The 22,117-nt window shown below is 35.1% G+C and overlaps 1 protein-coding gene across 15 annotated transcripts in view; it reads left to right on the top strand.

The window, feature by feature from the left end:
* NEXN (nexilin F-actin binding protein) overlaps positions 1-22,117 on the top strand; it is a 48,862-nt gene that overhangs the window by 23,550 nt on the left and 3,195 nt on the right. For 6 of the 15 annotated variants that reach the window (XM_044383712.3, XM_044383711.3, XM_044383717.3 and 3 more), the window contains 10 exons: positions 74-152; positions 1,540-1,731; positions 1,931-2,009; positions 2,096-2,244; positions 7,213-7,254; positions 8,452-8,649; positions 8,763-8,939; positions 10,774-10,962; positions 15,075-15,272; positions 17,515-17,736. In XM_044383712.3, the coding sequence (XP_044239647.1) occupies positions 126-152; positions 1,540-1,731; positions 1,931-2,009; positions 2,096-2,244; positions 7,213-7,254; positions 8,452-8,649; positions 8,763-8,939; positions 10,774-10,962; positions 15,075-15,272; positions 17,515-17,736 (1,473 nt within the window). In that variant the 5' untranslated portion in view covers positions 74-125. The remainder of the gene's footprint in view (positions 1-73; positions 153-1,539; positions 1,732-1,930; positions 2,010-2,095; positions 2,245-7,212; positions 7,255-8,451; positions 8,650-8,762; positions 8,940-10,773; positions 10,963-15,074; positions 15,273-17,514; positions 17,737-22,117) is intronic. The other 9 variants (XM_044383715.3, XM_044383714.3, XM_048220397.2 and 6 more) reach the window with 3 other exon arrangements.

Below are 22,117 nucleotides of genomic sequence, written 5' to 3'. Positions count from 1 at the left end.
TTTACGAAAATACACAGCAGATTAAGAATTAAGTCATTAAAAATTATTACTCAATTCTAACATACTTTTTCAGGTGCAAAAATATACAAAGCTCCAAAATCATCCGGAGACCGCATACAGCAAACATGAATGATATTTCCCAAAAGGCTGAGGTAAGTCTCCAACGTTAAAAAAGAAAAAAAAATAGGAAACGTAGAGCTGCGGAAAGGCAGTTGCTTGGTGAAAAGGTGATAGTTCATAATGACATAGTGTCAGGATAGAAAATGTAAAAGCTAAAATTCACAGGCTGTTCTTGGGCCCAGTATTTTCATTTGGATTCTAATCATGGCAGCATAATTATTAAATTTGTGAATGATTGCGAAGTGGATGTGACGGCTAGCACCTTGAATAGAATTTTAATACCTTGATAAGTCTTAGAAGTTATTTTTTTGTATTAAAAAAGATCTGATGTATATCTTTAGGAGAAAGCAATAATTCACTCAGGTGAGGCTCCTTCTCAGCTACTTCTTCCAGCAGCTACAGTAAAACTTCTCTTTGCCTTTTTCTGGTTCTTGGCTGTAGTTACTGGGAGTTGTAGTGAGAAGAGTTCAGTTGCTGACACCCGACAATATGAAGTTTAAAAAAACCCTAACTGGCCAATGACACTATAAGACGATAATAAAATAGAGGCTGGGTATGCCACAGATTAATAAGTAATTTGCCATTATCACCAGGAGAAAACGGTTTGGTGTTCTGAGGCACCGAGGTTTTATTTACTGAAACTTTTTAGCGATCAGCTTAATTTTCAAAATGATGAAAATAATTGGCTTTCCTGGTTTTAGAGTGGAGGGAAATCTTCTCTCCAGTGTTTTACTAGATTCCTCCTTTCCTGGGAAGCTCTTTTGCTGCCTTAGAGTTCAACCGACTTGGAACGATACAGCCTTTTTACACATTTTTAATGTTGGTTTACAGAAGTTCTAGACGGGCAGTACGGCAGTACTAACAACCTCTGAATCGCTTGTATGTAAAGACCCTGGCACACCTCAGCCGCACGTGGAATAAAGGACTGCCCTTCAGTTTTATTCATATTTGATAGGGAAACGAGCAAGAGTGATCTATGAATTAGGCTTTAAACTTAAAAGCCTAAACTTTTGCTTTGTTTTCACCTTCACCTAATTTATTGAAATTAGTCCTGGTATCTTTTAAGAGATGTCAAATCTGAATCTTTAATAATGGTGTAGGAAGAGAAAGTATATTGTTTTCAATTAGAATCCAGTACTCAATATTTATATTTTACTAGCCTTAAGCTTCAGTGAAACACCCCTACAAAATGGAACTTCTTTATATTAATGAAGTTTTTATTCATATTTTCTAAAATTTATTTTTCATACTTAGACTTTAGAAAGTAATCAGATTATGATTGTATAAATGTTACAAACTTGTTTCTATTTTCTGTTTCAATAAGTATTTCTATATTGCTTATTCTGATCTGTCTTTACCTGATTTCTTCCTATCTTTTTTTTTTTTTAACTTTCTTCTCTTTATTTTCTTCTAACGAAGATTCTGCTTTCTTCATCTAAACCTGTCCCAAAAACCTATGTGCCAAAACTTGGCAAGGGTGATGTAAAGGATAAGTTTGAAGCCATGCAGAGAGCCAGGGAAGAAAGAAATCAAAGGAGATCTAGAGATGAAAAACAAAGAAGAAAAGAACAATATATTAGAGAGAGAGAATGGAACAGGAGAAAGCAGGAGGTTATTTTATTTTATTTTATTCTTGTGCAAAATTCATTTTCATCTTTTTAATTTACACTTTATTATTCACATTAACTATATTTTATATTAACTATAATTAAAATATTTTTTGTGTTTATAAGTTAATTTCAAACTCTGTATATAATATAATTTAGTCTAAATTTTGGACATGTTCATATTAATTTATTTAATCATTTAGATTAAAGAAATGCTTGCTTCTGATGATGAGGAAGAGGTATCTTCAAAAGTAGAAAAGGCTTATGTCCCAAAGCTAACAGGTAAGAAATTTCAGAGGTAACTTGTAAATGAAATTGCAAGAAAGGGAAGTGTAGCGAAATATCAAACATGTTTCTTATGTTCTTAGGTACTGTTAAAGGTAGATTTGCTGAAATGGAGAAACAAAGGCAAGAGGAGCAAAGAAAGAGGACAGAGGAGGAACGAAGACGCAGAATTGAGCAGGATATGTTAGAGAAGAGGAAGATACAACGTGAATTAGCAAAAAGGGCTGAGCAGGTATACACTAAATATTAAATTGGTATTTGCTTCAGAAACTAATTGTACAGAGTAAAATTAATCAGTACAATGCCTAATTAAAATATTTTAATGTAACATTAACTTATTAAATAGCAGTTAACTTGAAAACAAGATCTACTTTAAGTACAGATATTTATTTTCAAATGCCTAGAAGGATAAGGGCAGAATGTAGTTATTTTAAGGTTGAATGTTGAGATAACTGTTGTTATATACCATCTTGTCATTCAGTACGTATTCCTTACCCGGTCCACATTTCTTGTTTTTCCTGACATGTTACAGGGTTTTACAGAGATGTAAGGCAGTTTCATATAAAATATCCACAATATGCTGGTCTTTCAATAGTAATGAATAAATACTTGTTGGTTATAATTACACAATAAGGCATAATTAAGATACCTTCCTATTTAAGAATTTGAAACAAATCACGTTTTATTTTACAATGGTGTTATTAGCTAGCTTACTAACTTTTTTTGTTTTTTGGTTTTTTCTTTTTTAAAGATTTTATTTACTTGTCAGAGAAAAAGAGAACGCACAAGCAGGGGGAGTGGTAGGCAGAGGGAGAAGCAGGCTCCCCACTGAGCAAGGAGCCTGATGCAGGGGCTCCATGTGGGGCTCAGTCCCAGGACTCTGGGATCATGACCTGAGGCCGAAGGCAAATGTCTGCTCAACTGACTGAGCCACCCAGGCGTCCCAGCTTTGTTTTTTAAGTTGCTGGTAGGAAAGGGGAGAAATGTGCGACAGCTCTTTCTTTCAGATAGCCATTACTGATGCCCATAGCCGCAGGGGACAAATTAGAGGGGAGAAAAAAATTATGACGATTTTGTATAGTCTCTTTAATGAATTTAGAATTCTCATATATTTTAGCTTAAAGCATGAGAACTAAGAGGTTGGTAAGTATTTTTAAAATACCCAAGAATCTGGGGGCACCTGGGTGGCTTAGTCGCTTAAGTGTCTGCCTTCAGCTTGGGTCATAATCCTGGGGTCCTGGGATGGAGCTCCCCATCTGGCTTCCTGCTCCATGAGGAGCCTGCTTCTCCCTCTCCCTCTCCCTGACACTCCCCCTGTGTGTTCTCTCTCTCTGTCAAATATATAAACTATTTTAATTAAAAAACCCTCAAGAATCTGATCTAATTTCCGGAAAAAGCTAATCTCTCAAAATGATTGATTATAATGACAAAGAAACGTGAAGTTCCAATAGTCATAATCTTATTTTATTAAGAATTGATCAGTTCACAAGATTTCTTTCATGCATTGATATTTTACATTATAAATTATCTGTAGTCATAGACTTGAAAAGATGACAGTGATATTGTTTATGTACTTAACCTAGTTTGTAAGATCAAAAGAGATGGTCAGTGTATTGAGCTTATTGAGATGGTACTTATCTCCTAGAGTTGTTAGTAAGATTATATGAGGGGCGCCTGGATGGCTCAGTCAGTTAAGTGTCCAACTCTTGGTTTCAGCTCAGGTCATGATCTCAGGGTCCTGAGATTGAGCCCTGTGTCAGGCTCCCCACTCAGTGGAGAGTCTGCTTTCCCTCTTTCTCTCCCTCTGTCCTCACCCCCCTCAAGCATGTGTGCCCTCTGTCTCTCTCAAATAAATAAATCTTAAAAAAAAGTAAAAGATTATATGAGTTAATAAATACAAAGCACTTAGAACAATGTAAGTAGGCTGTAAATGTTTCACCTAAATAATAGTACATATAGATAAAATGTCATGAAACCATGTTAGCTTCTCGTCCATCTCTTTTATCATTAACAAATTAACATAGTCTTCACAGTATAAAACCATTTTTATTGTGAAATTGTACTTGGCTCTTTTTTTTTTTGTACTTGACTCTTTTTTGCCTAATCTTTAAGTGCCATAAACCTATTTGCTACGCTCCTTCCAGTTTCTTACCTTTCTAAAGAGAAAAATGACAAAGAAGGCAAAGCATATGCCATACTTAAATGTCAAAGACATTTATTTACCCAGACTTTGCATATAACTTTCTGTGGCACAAATAGCCACTTGTATAGTGGCATATAATGACATATGCCAGATGAATTATAGAAAAGAATTGGAATTTCCTATATTTTATCACTTTGTACCTCTTTATCTAAAGAAAGGATGGCATGTACTTTATCTCTGCCATCTCCAGTCATCAAAGATGAGAATTCATTTTGCAATGAAATTTCACCCAGGAGTACAAATATAATAAGTACTACAGATTTTATATTGTAAATATTAAAATATATTAGCATATGTAATTATATTTATAATATACATTATAAAAGAAGGTAATAAATGATAAAATAAATAATTAATAAGGTATTTGACAACAAACAGTGGGTATGTGCATGGGGTTAGTCTACTTATTTTAAGTCTATACTTTTTCAAAAAGCACTAACTAGACTCATGAGATTTTAAGACCCATTACAACCCCAAGAACTGAATATGTAGGCCGTGATTTCTCACAGAAAAACTGGGTGTGTGTTGAAGAGGTGAGTTTGAATAGGATGAAGACATGAGATGCTAAGAGAGAGGAAGACAAGGTATCATGAAAACAACAACAACAACAACATAACACTTCTTTAGTAACTCCAGAAACTACATGGCAGGATGCCATAGAGTCCTGGTTAATGAAAATTTTGGCCTTATTACATTATTTGAGAATATGTAGGTAGAGCAAAATAAACTGTTAATAGTAATTTTATCTTACAAATATGGAAAGCCCAATTTTAAAATTTAAGTACATTTTCTGCTCAAGTCTAATAAAATTGAATCTTTGAATTTAAGAAGTATGACATAGGTAATCAAGAAAAGTCTTAATGTTGGGGCGTCTGGGTGGCTCAGTTGGTGGAGCATGTGACTTGATCTTGGGGTTGTTGGTTTGAGCCCCACAACCAAGAAAGAAAAAGCCTTAACATTAATTTGAAAAACCCACTTGTACAACGCCATATTCAAGAATGCTTGAGAAGGGATTCCTGAGTCAGGAGGATAAGTACCAGATTCTAGGGTCTTATGATGAATTAAAAATGGGTAAACTTTGTATACTGGATGTTAGAATCAAAGATCAATAAAATTTGGGGGAGAGTCTTAGTATAATCTGGTTATCTTTGAGGATACTCTGATGGGCAAGGTTAACATCTGTCAGCTTACAAAACGAGAACTTATTGGTAGGGGACTGGGATGTTGCAAATAAAGGGGACAAAAGAAAGTTGCTCTGGGAAGGAGTAAAAGAAATAGTTGGGAAGCAGCTCTTCAATGGTAGCTTCTGAGAGCCAACACTGTAACGGAACTGAACGTCTCAGTTCTCTGTGAATATACTGACACCACGGCCACTCAGACAAATTCACCTTCTTTGTTTATTGAAACCCAATGGAAACAAAATTCTGTCTTCTGTTAAAGTTTTGATAACGGCTTAAAATGAGCAAAGAAGAAAGCACACAACAAAACAAAAAACACTCCAAATATAATTTATTATCTTACCATAAGCTAATAAAAATCTGAGGTTTTAGCAGCAAGTAAAAGAAATTTGGGGTTAAGAAATTTAGAATTTATCTTTCCTGTACTTTCAGTGTCTGGCTTCTCACCATATCTCCTAAAACTTTTTATTGAGAGACAAATGCGACTTGCCAAGGAATTGTTCGCATTCTTTGGAAGGGAAATACTTTTTTTTTTTAAGTTTATTTATTTATTTAAAGTAATCTCTACACTCAGTGTGGGGCTTGAACTCATGACCCTGAGATCAAGTGTCATATGTTCTTCCAACAGAACCAGTCAGGTGCCCTTGAAGAGAAATAATTTCATAATTATTTTATTATAGCTTAAAATTTTTCTTAGTACAATACATCATTCAATAAAACCTTCACCATTTACAGTGTAAATATTATCAGTGTAATATATAATTGTGCAAAAAAATTATTCTAAACAAAACTTAATAAAATTATTAAAATGTAAAATAGATTTATTTTTAATAAATTATTCAGAATTTATCTTTCAAGAAATTTGGTATCTTAATAAAATGTATTAATTCTCCTATGACAGAGAATATAGAAAAGGAAAGTGAAATGATGAAGAACAGGGACTTAGCCAGTCCAGTTCCTATTACGACCCAAGGTACAACAGAATTCCATTAGCCTGCATAAGGAAGAAACTACTTCCAGACTCCTTCACTGATATTAAAAATCATGTTTAAACAATAAACAGTAAATGTTTACTTTCTAACTTCTCCCATTTTCCCATTGCTTATGTTTCCTTTTCCTGAGATCTCTAACATTGCATTATTTAAATCACCTATCTTCTTTCTCATTTCTGTTTGTTACATACATTAGCCTGCCCCTCAAGCTACCCTAATGGTGTTTCTTATGAGTAATGTCCAAGTTGAGACCCCTTCTATTGAATGAGGGCCTTTCCTTCCTAGACGTGGTCAAAATAGAGAGTAAAAAATTGTATCTACCAGAATTCTTTCCCCTTCTAAACTAGCCATGTGAAAGCTAGTGCACTGCACTGTATTACTGTGTCAGTTATATTTTTGCCATATATTTATATTGCACAATATTTGAACACTAATGTAGGTTTTACTTTGGGGCAGAGACAGAGAATGGAGAAATTTATCTCAGTTTAAATTGGTAATTTAATTAATAATTGCTACTTGTAAGCTTACAGCAGGTCATAAGAGTTTGGTACATTTTTCAAATTCCAGAATTACAAAGGTAGGCTTTATCTTAATATTTTTCTTAATATATTCCCTAGATATTGATTTTGATGTCAAATATAAAAACTAATATAAGGTTTAATCTCCACTTAAAAGGACATAATAGGCTAATTTGGAGAAACATATTTCAAAATTATAAATTTGAAAATTTACCATAAGTCACAGCTAAATTACTTTTCAATTGTATATTTAAAAGCAGAAAGCAGAAATTCAATGTAATGTAATGATATGAAATTCTCATTCAATAGATTGAGGACATAAACAATACGGGAACTGAATCAACACCAGAGGTAAATGGACATTTCCTTTAACGAAACATCACCTAAAATTATCTGATTCACAAGTAATCTTTTAATTAAAAAATTAAAAGCATTTTTACTTTTATTATAATTATAGCAACAGCAACAAAAAGGACAAAAGTATTTTGCAAAAGCAAGATCATACTTTTGCACTTTCAAACAGTAGCTTAGTATCTTAAAAGTATGAAAAAAAAAGTATGTTTTTGCTTTCATGGTTAGAGACGCAAGTCTCAGTTTAAAATACTGATCCAAGACTACGTGTTTCTTGAACTGTTACTAATAGTCAAGATTGTTGAAAGCTAACATTTTTAAAAAGCAGGGTTTTTTTCATCATTTGTCTTCTCTCCTCAGAGTTCTTGATAGTTTGTTTTATCACATATTAGTAGAAAGTACAGTGTTGAGTACCATGAAGGAATGTTCAACAGCCACAAAAATTTTAGTTAATCCCTTTTTATCTAACAAAGAAAGTTAAACATCAGTCAATTTGATGGTGTGCCTAAAACGATAGCCACATAAATTGGAAGCAGTTTTATTTTAAGGGCACGTGTTAACGTATTATAACTTGCTTTCTTTTTGAAAAAATTTCAGAGGTAACAACAGATTATGTAATAGAACTAACTGAATTTTAAAAACAACAAGTTTAAGAATATTTTACTAGGACCAAATGCCAATGAGTATTGTCTTTAAGTGTTTTATAAATAACTTGGAAATACTGTTTGTTTTTCCTCACTAAATAATAGTTTTGTTACGTATTTAAAAACTTGTATGGAGAAAAAAGCCCTACGGAGAGACTTTTTGTGTGTGTTTAAACTGAATCTATCCACCATCAAATTGATTCCGAGTACACTCACATGCACCTCACTTTTTGTGGAACTAGTGCACGGACAGCTAAATTCAGATGATGTCATGCGGTTTTAGCCAAACAGCTGTATTAACACCACCTTCCAGGAAAGAAGATGCTCCTTGAACCTGAAGCAATGGATTTCAGTTAAATTAACTCCATGTACAATGAATCCAGAGAAAGAACTGTTGAATAGAAATGTTTAATATATATATATATATATAAATTTTTGTTCTTCGTAACATTGATGGCAATGTAATGAAATTCACCAGTACTGGAGGTAAAGTCCCATGAAAGCTGAATTTGGGTTAGCAAGAAATATGCTAATTATCTATTTTATAAATTAGGAAGGAGATGATTCACTACTTGTAACAGTGGTACCTGTCAAATCACACAAAACTTCTGGAAAGATAAAAAAGAATTTTGAGGATCTAGAGAAAGAACGAGAAGAAAAAGAAAGGGTCAAGTATGAGGAAGATAAAAGAATAAGATACGAAGAACAACGGCGATCTCTCAAGGAAGCGAAGTGTCTCTCATTGGTCATGGTAATTTTTATTTTTAGTTTTTATTTTTATTTTTTTTAGGAACAAATCAAAGCAGTTAAGTTACCAGCATTTCCTTTTATGATTAACAGATGTGTTTTCACAATGTTTCTTAGGATGATGAACTAGAAAGCGAGGCAAAAAAAGAATCACTTTCTCCTGGAAAATTGAAACTAACTTTTGAAGAATTGGAAAGACAAAGACAAGAAAACCGAAGGAGGCAAGCTGAAGAGGAAGCAAGACAACGTTTAGAAGAAGAGAAGCGTGCTTTTGAAGAAGCAAGGCGGCAAATGGTAAAACAAACAAATATATATATATAACATATTTTTAAACATAAATCATATATGTATTTTGTAAAGATTTTAAGTAATCTCTACACTCAACGTGGGGCTTGAACCCACAACCCTGAGATCAAGAGTTGTACATTCCACCAACTGAGCCAGCAGGTGCCCCTATAACGTATATATTTATATATAATGACATTATATATAATATATAACCTATAAATTATATTTTATATATAAGTTTATTAATGTTATATATATAACATTTCATATTAGGGAAGGAAGCTGGCTTTAGATAAAATTCATTCTTATAAATTCAAAAAGATGGTCTGTATAAAAGGGTCTGATTTTGAAACTACATATTTCCTATATAAAATGTGTCTGTATTCTTTTTTAGTTTCCCTTTATGGGACACTTTACCTCATATGCTTTAAATTTTTATTTTTATATTATAAATTATCATAAATATGTAAAATAATTAGTCAGTGAACCTGGTTTCTCTTTATCTGTTAGTTCAGCCTGCAGTGTATTTAATGACAGGGTACAGTACACGCACACTTTCAAGTCTAATCATATGTGTACACTTAGTTTTAGTCCCGTTTTTCAAATATTTGAACATATCAAAATAAATTTACTTTGGAATATGCTGTTTGTCATCTACACAGATGTAGATGTGTGTGTGTGTGTGTGTATCTATATCTATATATGTATAGAGTGTGTGTATATACGTAGGTGTATATATAAGTATATATAGGTATGGAGTGTAGTGGTTAAGAGCATAGCTTCTGGAACCACATGGCCTGGATTCACATATCTACTGTTTATTAAGTGTGTAACCAGAGACAAGTTATTTAACCCCTCTATGTCTTAGTTTCCTTATTTGTAAAATGGTGAAAATAATTGTGTGTACTTAAGTTGTTAAGTGAGTTAATACAGAAAGCAGTTAAAGTAATGTCTGGCATGTAATAAGTGCTATAACACAAATGTTAACTGTTATTATATTAATAACTATCCATAAAAAATAAAATTGAAATAAGAAAATACTGATTCCAAGTCTCATTATAAAAATTTTTAAAATTTTAATGGACTATCTATAATTTTTTTACAAGTTTGAGAATTTCTTGATCAACTTGCATTAATGATGTTCTAAGGGCTGTATCTACAAAAGTTAAGTTCTCTAGACATTTGTTTGAAAATGTTAACTATTTTTGGGTAATTATAATTGCATAATACGTACACACTTTAGCTGTCCGTGGTGGTCAGTTTCGTGGAAGAAATAAGTAAAATATCAATCAAATCATAAACTTCAATAAATAATATTTAACTGTAATTTTAATTATAAAATCATAAAATTTGAATTTTATAAAAAATAGTTTCAGGTAACCTTTTACCTGATTAGTATAAGGAAAAGTACCATAGTTCATAGTAAAATATCCATGAAAATTACAAAATGAGAACTTTATTTTACTACAAAAGAGACTCTCTATAGGTATACTTGAAGCATAGAAAGTATACACACACACATTTTATGTTTTGTTCTGGGAGAGTTAATATTTAATAGAACTCTTAATGACCCCTTAAATTTTTTCCAACACTCCCTTTATTTAAAAATTTGACTTTCTTGGGAACTGTTATTTAACTTGAGTACATCTTTATTTGGAATTTCTCCAAATTTGAATACTTTATCAGATAAGACATTATAAAGGAAGGGAATTTTGGTCAAGTATATTAAGGGCAAGAAAATACTTGTGTGTGAGGTGACTGATTCTGTGCCTTTTAATTGATAATTCATTCCTGCCTTTGATGAATCTCAGTTCTTAGTAATGAGTTGTTTCTTGGTTAGGTAAATGAAGAGGAGAAAAACCAAGACACAGAAAAAATTTTAAAAGGGTACCGCCCTGGTAAACTCAAACTCAGTTTTGAAGAGATAGAAAGACAAAGGAGAGAAGATGAAAAAAGGAAAGCGGAAGAAGAAGCCAGGAGGAGAATAGAGGAAGAAAAGAAGGCATTTGCTGAAGCAAGGAGAAGCATGGTAAGATAGAATGTAACTGGAGAATGCCATTAGGATTCAGCTCTTTTAAAAGTATGTTAACAGGGGTTGCCTGGCTGGCTCAGTCAGTAGAGTATGCAACTCTTGGGGTTGTGAGTTCGAGCCCCATGTTGGGTGTAGAGATTACTTTAGAAGTTTTTAAAATTTGGGGTGCCTGGGTGGTGCAGTTGGTTAAGCATCCAACTCTTGGTTTTGGCTCAGGTTGTGATCTCGGGGTCTTGAAATCAAGCCCTGTGTCAGGCTCCACGCTCTCAGCACAGAGTGTTTGAGAGTTCCTCCCTCTGCTCCTTCCTCCTGTACTTACACACACACTCTCCCTCTCAAATAAACAAACCTTAAATTTTTTTTGATTAAAAAAATAGAGTATGTTAAGAATAATAATTAAACTTTGGAGAATATTAATTCTGGAATCTGTCAAAAGTAGGGACAGCAAATAAGCTATAAAGTCTCCTATGGCGTTAACACCAGTCAGTTAAAGGTGTTTGCTTTAGTGTGATGTTGAGAAGGCTCTGATTAAGTTGCCATGCCTGGCTTAGAGGATTGAATATTACCTTCCTTCTCTGGGAAGGCATGTTTTCCAGACGTTATCTAAGCAGGAAGTTTCCTGCTCTACCTTTCCTTCCATTCTCTCCATTCTTCTTTCCCTTCCCATGTTTCCTCCTTCCCTTTCTCCCTCCCTCATTCCTTCCTTTCCTTCTTTCACTTCACCTTCCATCCCATCCAGTACATATTAAATGACCAAAGCCATTTAATCACAATTATTTAATTCTCCAAAGCACTCACCCATCACTTCGGGATATTGCTACCAAACTTAATTCCGTCACAAAGTTACACCCCCTATACCACTTTAATGTTTGTAAAATGTACAGTTATCTCACAAACTATTTTCAAGCAAGTTGACCTGTAAATGCTGCATCTCCTTCTTGAAACATTTTTAAGTAGTCTCCACACCCATCATGGGGCTTGAACTTACAACCTGAAGATCAAGAGTTGCAGCCTCTACCAATTGAGCCAGCCAGGCATTCCCCCTCTTCTTGAAACATTTTAATTGGCTTCAGTGATATCATGACTTGGTTTTCTTCCTATGTCTGGGGGAGCTTCAGGCACATATATCCATGTGTTTATTTGGCTTCATCACCCATCCAGATGCTCATATCAGAAAGTTGGGAGGCTTAAAGAGTTCCACCTTCTCATTCATGCCTCACATCCAGTCATTCACGAAGTCTCATTCGTTCTACCTTCTAAATCACTCTAAAAATCGATCAGTTTCCTCCTCATTTCACTGTCATTGTTATCCCTTCCTTCGGTCACCTATGTCCTCCCAGGTCACAGTTATCTCTAGCCTCAAACCAACTCCTATTTAACTTGTTTTCTTGCCTATAATCCATTCTTCTTTGTAAAGACAAGAGTGAGCTTTCTCACTGTCTCCTCCTTTTTTTCTTTTTTTTAAAGATTTTATTTATTTATTTGACAGAGAGAGAGACAGCCAGCGAGAGAGGGAACACAAGCAGGGGGAGTGGGAGAGGAAGAAGCAGGCTCCTAGCGGAGGAGCCTGATGTGGGGCTCGATCCCAGAGCACCGGGATCACGCCCTGAGCCGAAGGCAGACGCTTAATGACTGTGCCACCCAGGCGTCCCTCCTCCTCTTTTTTTCAAGTAAATTTGTGTTACTATTTTGCTTAAAAATTTTCCACTTCCCTTAAGCAAAAATCTAAAATTTTTTTAAATCTAAAAATTTTTTTAAAGAATTTCTTTATCATATTACCCTAGTATATTTTTCCTGTTTCATTTCTTCATCCTTAATTGGCCATCTTTGGTTCTGGACATACTAAATTTCTCTAAATTTCTTCAAAATACGGTGCTCTCTGGACCATCCATCCAATCCATCTCTGGACCTTTATAAATGCTGAATGAAACACATCCCTCTTTCCATTCCCTGTGCTCTGCTGTCTCCTATTCATATTTTCCGTTTCTCTGGGAAGCCTTTCCTGAGAACACAAGTTCCAAAGACGTGTTCCTTCTATGCATTCTTACAGCATTTAGTACTCCTCTGGCATGCACTAACGCCGTATTGTTGTTGCTTACAGCTGTTGTTCTCAGTCTGAGACTGTTCGTCAGGCACATGGCACAAAGCATTCTAGCATAAAAAATTTACTGTAAATGTTTGTGGAGTATATTAAAACTATCTTTTTAAAAAATAACTAACTTGTTCAGTAAACTCTACCCCGACATGGGGCTTGAACCGACAACCCCAAGATCAAGAGTTACAGCTCTACTAACTGAGCCCTCCAGGTGCTCCTTTAAAACTATCTTGTGTGTATTACTAGGTAATCCTTGATTCACAGATGACTTCTACACAGAAACCCCATAAACATTGCGAAGGCACTTAATTTTTGGAGAATAAGCAAGTTCAGAAGTGATAGACAAGAAGTAGCTGTGAATATCGGGAGATCTAATCCCAGGGGCCGATTTTTAGGCTGAAGCTGCCATTATTCACTGGTAGAAAATGCAGAGAAGGAAAACTGCATTCAACTGAAACTCTAGTTTCCTAGAGATATTTCTATATCAGGAGAGAGAAACTTTTTCCTTCATTTATGTTATTTTCTTATCCAGGTCCACATTTTAATTTTGTATTACAGCTCAGTTAGCTCTTATATTAATAATAATTTCTGGCAATCTTTGGATTGTAAGACCATATAAACATTGTTTCTGAGTTGAATTTATTCTTTGGTAAAGCCTGTCTTATACAAAACTTGGAACAAATAAATAATTACCCTTTGCCTTCTTATTACCCTATGTCTTCTCTAGCCATGGGGTCATAATTCAGGCCCGAGGTTTATTTTCTACTTTCAGGGGACAGAAAAACAGAATTAGGTAATTGCTTTTAATGGTAAAATGTATTCCAAGTCAGTGATTTGAAAAGCAAAGTTTCTATTTGCAATTTAGGGACTGCCTTCATTACAGGGTATAATAATAATAAAACTGCCATTAGGAGCTTACTATTGGGTATCAGGCGCACTGCTAAGTGTTCCCAAACTTTTATTTGATTCTCATGACGACTATATGAAAAGTCACAGATAGGGAAACTCACAGAGGCCTGGTAACTTGTCCAAGGTCACAACTTAATGGCAGTTAGACATGTAATTCATGAAATTACAAAAAGATAGTCTAAATCATTATTTATAATTTTATTAGACTTTTGAAGTTTTGAATCCCACCTTTGCCACTTAATATTTGTGTTGACTTTGGAAAAGTTACTTTTCAGTGCCTCAGTTTCTCATCTATAAAATAGAGGATATTAATAATATCTACTTTATAGGATTACAGGATTAAATAAGACAATACATGTAAAGTGCTTAGAATTTTACATGGCAGCTGTTTAGTATTAACTATTTAATTAGCTGGACAGTAAATAAATTAGTACAAAAAATTACAGCATTAGGAATGATTTTTACCTGATTATGAAAGAATCATAATGGTTTATCTGATTCATTCAGACAAAACCATGATTTAATGGAAATGCTCTATTTTAATTAGCAGAATGGAAATTAATTTTTATTTTACTTTATTTTATTTTATTTTATTTTATTTTTAAGATTTTACTTGGAGAGATATAGCGAGAGGGAGCACAAGCAGGGAGGAGAGGGAGAAGCAGTTTTCCTGCGAGCAGAGAGCCCGATGGAGGGCTCGATCCCAGGACCCTGAGATCATGACCTGACCGAAGGCAGACGCTTATCTGACTGAGCCACCTAGGCACCCTGGAAATTCATTTTAATTCAATTAAAAGTGCTCTTGGTATCAGAAAATCTTAATATCTAATTCAAATTACTCATAATACAAATTCAAAGGATTTCTTCGTGTTCACTGAAGAACAGATGGTCACCATTTCCTCTGTAACCATAAAATACTTTAGTCTTATATTTTCTAGTAATTTCTCCCTTGTTTATTGTTTACTTTTGAAGAGATTTAAGTCTCCAAATTTTTAGTTCAGTGTGAAATGTTTCCACTCAAGTGATCACAGTTTCTACAAAAAAAAATTTTCTTTTTTAGTTTGTGTAATTTTGGCAAAAGTAATGAAAGAACTATTTTAAATAGGTAGTAGATGACGACTTCCCAGAGATGTATAAAACAATTTCTCAAGAATCTCTTACACCGGGAAAACTGGAAATTAATTTTGAAGAATTATTAAAACAAAAAATGGAAGAAGAAAAACGACGAACAGAGGAGGAAAGGAAGCATAAGTTAGAGATGGAAAAACAGGAATTTGAACAACTGAGACAAGAAATGGGAGAGGTGAGATTTTAAGAAATACCCACTTACATTCTCCAAATACCAACATAAGTATTTTACATGTAGTATCCTACAATAACTAATATAAGTATTTTACATGTAATATCTTACAATAACTAATAGAAACATCAGTTTGGCAAGTCTTTGAATCATTTTATTTTACTCGATTAGAAGATAGAACTCTCATGATAAATATCTTAATATGATTTCTCTAGTATTGAAGTGAATTAAATAAATACATAAATATATATCTACATAAATATAGATTATACAGGGCATGCAACTTGTGCCCTCACAGGACCCTAGGCTCAGACAGGCCATGCATAAGATTTAATGTTCTAAGGTTGCCATCTTGATTTTTAATTTAAAAATTTAAAGTAAAATTTAAAAATTAAAATTTAATTAAAACTGTAATCATCTTATCTTTGAATTTTGTGTTTAAAGTGAAAGCTGGACAGTGGAGCATGTGCTAGACTTTTAGAGCCGTGGCTCACTCAAACTTCCTGCTGTCCCCTGCCTCTCTGTGGTGCATTCTCAGCCCTTTTCCCACCTCCTGATGCCCCAAGGCCCTGTCTAAATGTTTCCTTCCCACAGCTGCCACTATTCAACTGGGTGGCCAGTTGTGTAGGCAGAAGAGGAAAGATAGATAAAGGGGGCCAGCATTCTCTGTCAGCCTCGGCCTCTGATGGGGGGGGGGGGGCTCTTGGCAACAACATAAACAAGGTCGGGGATCAGCACACAGGCCCATGACTTGGGGGGAAACGAGCAGTGGTTGTCCCAGACTCAAACTGGCTTGACATGGCATGTTTGGCAGGCAACTTGTGGGGACCTCTTGCCAACTCCTGATGTAGGAACTGAAGGGATCCTATGCAGAGGTTGCAATCTCTTAGAAGTTGCCTCTTTTGTCATGGGTCGGGGCAATGGGCCTGTGGGGATATTTACTTCCTTGCCCCAGACAACCAAGAGACTATAAATACTATATAAATATATAGGTAATAACAAAATATCATGAATATGCTGTAGGAAAATATTCCAAGGTCTAGTCTTAAAATTTTTAAAAATGTAATAGCATTTATTTTATAAAGGATGCCGAAAATGAATTGTCTAGAAAAGCTTCTAAATTGTATTTATATTAGTTCAATCATTAATTTTGACCAGAATGATTTGGGAACCAACGATATGAGGTACATAACAAATTTGTTAGGTTTCTGGTATTTTAGGAGTTGTCTGTTTTCACACACAGAGACTAAAAAGTGAAGGTAGTATAAAGGAATAAGTTCTTTTTTCTTCTTTGGTTGAACCAAGAGATTAAGCCTCATGTCATATCATCTACTGTGATCCCACCCCTCCTCACCTTCATTCCCCCTCCCTAGTTACCCCGTCCCCACACCTAGAACTCTAGGTCTTCTCCAGGAAAAGTATACCAGGAATAACTGCATTATTATTATTATTTTTTTTTACCACTTCATATAGTGAGATTAGGGTTTAGTGTAAGAAGTATACAAAGAACTAGTAGGAAATTCTGAGAAGCCAAGAGAAACAGGAATAAAAAAGTATTTAAGATAAAATGGTTTAAAGAATTGGAGCCCAGTTTTGGTGGACTCTTTTTCTCTTTCTTGGCAGAATTTAAAACTGAGAATAGAAATGATATGTGTCAAATGTAGGGATTTTGCCAGACTATTGTAGAAAGGCTTCACTGAGTTAACCTGAGTATTAAGAGTGTTATTTAACTTTATTAGACTATCATGAAAACAAAGACAGGAGGAATTTTAGGATACTCTGGCTCTATATAGAGATTAAAAAAAAAAAATCATATCCAGGAGGCTAAGTGACAAGGCAAAAGGCCACACGGTATCAAAGTCAGAACTGGAACTTATATCTGACTCCCAGCCCACTATTCTTACAATTACAGTTCTTCATCTTCCCCTAAACATGGATTTTCCTGTGGTGCTTAGAAAAAGCTAATCTTGGTATGCATATTTTAGTTTTAGGAGGTTATAATGAAATATTAAATGAAGTTTTGAGCCATATTCCATAATGAAATAATATTTTAAATAAGAGTTATCTGAAGTCTTAAATTTGTAGCATTACTTTTAATCAGTAAATTTAGGCATTGCACTTAGGGAGCAGGTTATTTAAGCTTTATTTTTGGCTTCAAATAAGAAATGAACACTTTTTGGATGGTCTATTGTACAAACTTAATTTTCTGGTATTTAATATATAAAAATCTTATTTTTTTTTGAAGGAAGAGGAAGAACATGAAACCTTTGAATTGAGTAGGGAATATGAAGAATTAATCAAATTGAAAAGAAGTGGTTCTATTCAAGCCAAAAATCTAAAAAGCAAGTTTGAAAAGATTGGACAATTGTCTGAAAAAGAAATACAGAAAAAGATAGAAGAAGAACGAGCAAAAAGGAGAGCAATTGACCTCGAAATTAAAGAGCGAGAAGCAGAAAACTTTCATGAGGTATACTACATTTAATAGTTACGGTACAGTAATTATGATGAACTTAACAGAAATATAACATTGACTTTGAAATAAGTTTTGGTACTTACAATTAACCATAGGTATATGATAATCTGAGAATTAAATAGCAAAAGGACATTAAGATCTTTTTTTTTTTAAGATTTTATTTACTTATTTATTTATTTATTTAATTTTATTTTTTTAAAGATTTTATTTATTTATTTGACAGAGACAGCCCGCGAGAGAGGGAACACAAGCAGGGGGAGTGGGAGAGGAAGAAGCAGGCTCATAGCAGAGGAGCCTGATGTGGGGCTCGATCCCATAACGCCGGGATCACGCCCTGAGCCGAAGGCAGATGCTTAACCGCTGTGCCACCCAGGCGCCCCAAAGATTTTATTTATTTATTTGACAGGGAGAGAGACAGCCAGTGAGAGCGGGAACCCAAGCAGGGGGAGTGGAAGAGGAAGAAGCAGGCTCCCAGTGGAGCAGGGAGCCTGATGTGGGGCTGGATCCCAGAACGCCAGGATCACTCCCTGAGCCGAAGGCAGACGCCTAACGACTGAGCCACCCAGGCGCCCCAGGACATTAAGATCTTAAGAGACTTTGAAAGATTGTCTCAATCTAGCATTGTTTCAAAATGGCTTTTATCAGAATTAAATAGCCTATGGTGAACATCAAGTAGTTCATTCTGGAAAAAATAGTTTAAAAAATATTTATGGCACAGGATGCCTGGGTGGCTCAGTTGGTTAAGCGTCTGCTTTCGGCTCAGGTTATGATCCCAGGGTCCTGGGATTGAGTCTCAAATTGGGCTCCCTGCTCAGTGGGGAGCCTGCTTCTCCCTCTCCCTGCCACTTGCCCCCCTTGTACTCTCTGACAAGTAAATAAATAAAATCTTTAAAAAATATACTTATAGCACAAGTTTTAGTTTGAATCATTAGAACCAGTGTACATATGGGTTAAAATAAACTCCAGAGATTATTCATACTTACTTTCTTATTTAAGGATGAGGCCAATAAAGCTTAATGAACTACTCAAAGTCATGCCAATAATTCAGTGGCAGAGCCTAAATTAGAATTCAGAGGACATGAATTTGAAGTACCTCCAAATGTTAAAAAGGCAATTACCAGATGACCCATAATGTTCCTTCCAGCCTAAGGTCTGGTTCCATGATTATGAATATTGCTTTAAACAGGATCTGGAGAATTTTTTCTGCCAGAATTGCCATTTTATAATACTTAACAGCATTTAACTTATGTTCTTCTAGCAATGAATTTTCATCAAATATCCTAATAAAACAGGTGTGGGAAGTTAGGCAGGCCTTCCGAGGATACTGAGTTAGAAGACAGAATGGAAAAATTATGTGCAGATTCTTGGCACTGTAAGCAGTTCATTATTATTGAAGCAAGCAGAGTGTAAGAACAGCACAAGATAATGATGAAGATGCAAGCACAAGCAACATGGCCATGGAAGGTCTTAGATGCCATTCATGTTAGGGAAGTTTGCTTTATTATTCATTGAAGGGACTTTTAAAACATGAAGTGATATTATCAAATAAGCATCTTTATACATAGATCATATTAAACTAAAGATGGTTTTAGATTAATGCATTAAAAAATTATTTGAATGCCTACTATGTTCCAGGGTCTGTTTTGGACACTGGGACTACTACATTTGTAAATAAACCTACAGTCTTTGCTCATGTAGTGTTTAGAATCTAACAGGTAGGGAGGATAGGAAACAATTATTGGGTAGTAAGTAGAAGCTGTGGAAATTAACAAAGAAGGGTACTATTTTGTACAGGATGGTCAGAGGCCTGGTGAGGATTTGAACTAGGGATCAAATGGAAAAAACAGATAAATATGTGGGATATAAAACTAAGAAGACTTGAGGATGGTGGTAGAGATGAGAGGGAGAGGAACTAAAATGGGTATACACAAACATAGGTAATACAGGAATAAAGAGTTTGGAAGGAAAGGAAATCACAAGCTATTTTAGAGAAATGGAGATGCTGTGGAACATCAGATATTCATCAGTTAAGTTGATATGCATTTTAAAAAGACATTTATTTTTGAGAGAGGTAGGGGAGGGGCAGAGGGAGAGGGAAAGAAACTTAAAGCAGACTCTGTGCTAGCGCAGTGCCCAACATGGGGCTCAACCTCATGATCCCGAGATCATGACCTGAAACGAAACCGAGTTGGTCACTTAACCGACTGCACCACCCAGGTGCCCCGAAGTTGATATGCATTTGAACTCCGTGTGACATACACTAAACCTTGAGGACTTAGGGCTTGGGCTGGTTGGAAATAAATTATTTTGTCACTGCTAAAAGCAAATGCTATTGCTAACATCTTCTATGTTGGGCCCTGTGTTGTTTTGAGTACATGAAATTGAATATAATATGCCTTCGAAAAGTTCAGCCTAATGAATGTAGGAAAGTAATTATAATTTTAGTTTTAAGTGCTAAAATAGGAGTTATATATTTGTTATGGGATCAAGTAAGATGGAATCAGTATTCATAGGAGAGGTTTAACAAGGCTGAGAAAATGACATTTAAGCTAAGTGTGAAGGTTGAATAGAACTTAAAGAAGCATTCTAGATCGGAGGGATGGGTGTCCCTTTATAACCTTTACATGAAGGTTGTAAACATTTATCTGGGGAATGGAAATTTTGCTCAAAGGCGTGATTCACAGCATAATGGATGATAGGGATGAAGTTGTAGAAGTAGTGGCTAGCTAATATTGGGTGTTTTTAACCTTGCAGGGACTATGATCTGGGAACAATGTCAACGATTAGTTTTTGGACAGAGTAATAAAAGGCTTATATTTGTAAAGAATCCTGGGATTATGGAGAATGAAATGAAAAGACAGGGATAAGGCATGAAGTTAGCATCCAGCGAGAAAAATGGACCCAACTTTTAACCAAACTGGGTAACAGTCTACTTATGGGTAGGTGGTTGCTGAGAAGCCCAACAGTACTTCAAGATTACCAGGGAAACTAGAGGATACTACAAAAAATTTAGGAGATCTGGAGGAGGTGCATGAATAGTTTTGGACAAACTTTGAACTATATTTGGATAAGGTAAAGGCATTCTGGAGCATAGGTATTGAGTTCAGATGAGAGGCTGGAGCTATAGTTTCTAACTATTATGGATAGTATTTAAATCTATCAAAGTAGTGGGACACCTGGATGGCTCGGTTGAACATCGGACTCTTGGTTTAGGCTCAGGTCATGATCTCAGGGTTGTGAGGTCTGCACTCAGCTGGGAGTCTGCTTGAGATTCTCTCCCTCTGTCCTTCCCCCTACTCTCTAAAATAAATCTTTAAAAAAATAAATGTATCAAGGTAGATAAAACCATCTTCAAAGAGTTAGTAGTTGGAATGTGAATGATAAAACTGGAGAACACCAGTATTTAGTGGTTCATTAAAGATCACAAGATCAGTTCATTTTTTGAGAGAAATGTATCACAGAAGGTAAAGAAAAGTTCAGTCAGCACGCACTTGCTTCCTTTCTAGTGCTAAAGGTAGTGAAACCTCAGAGCAGTCATACCTAGCCCTACAAAATATTTAGGTAAGATTAAAAATTAGGTAGGTGACTGTTTTATTGCTATTACTGGCACGAAAAGGACAAGATTAGGACATGGCTAATCTCCTGTAACCCATGAGACTGTGAGGGATGCTGACATCCTTCCTCTCTAGATTAAGGGTCACTGAGGTATCCTTAAAAAACCTGTTAGCATAGTTTGGACATTTGAGTGTAATCCATTTCTAGAGGACTCCCTCCCCTCCCCCATCTGGTATTATCTGGTATCCTCTTTAAAAATGCCACATTCAGCATGTCTTCTGCTTATATTACAGACATCTTTCAAGGTCTACCTCATCCGTGTAACCTCCCCTAATCAAAGTATTCTATCCCAGATCCTGGTAGCCCTTAATCTGTATAACTCACTTGGTATTTAAATCCTTTAATTGCCTTAGGGGTGTTTGATTTTCTAGTTTTCAGTAAGGCATACTCCAAAGCCGTTTCCTATGCTTTTATCCCAAGTTCACTGCCCAACTGTGCTTCCTTTGATATTCATATGGTAGGTATCAATACTCTAAGAATGCACCTAGAGACAAAGATCATTCCATTTACCATGACTTTCATAGGTACATTTCCTGGAAACATTTTTAACCTGGCTTTTCAAGGATTCAAGAAAAGGAACACTTGTACTTAACAACAAATACTGTTCATAAACTTTCTCCCAGTTTATGAGGAATTCTCTCACTCACTGAATTTATTTTCTAAAGGCAGTTTTGAAGTAGCTAAGTGAGTTATGAATTTGCACAAAATTTTTATACTTAAATCCAGGAAGCAAGGTAACTGGGAGGGATTCAGTCATAAT

Source organism: Ursus arctos, unplaced genomic scaffold (assembly GCF_023065955.2).
Source record: "Ursus arctos isolate Adak ecotype North America unplaced genomic scaffold, UrsArc2.0 scaffold_12, whole genome shotgun sequence".
NCBI lineage: Eukaryota > Metazoa > Chordata > Mammalia > Carnivora > Ursidae > Ursus > Ursus arctos.
The sequence above is the reverse complement of the archived record's forward strand: the minus strand, read 5'-3'. Positions and strand labels throughout refer to the sequence as shown.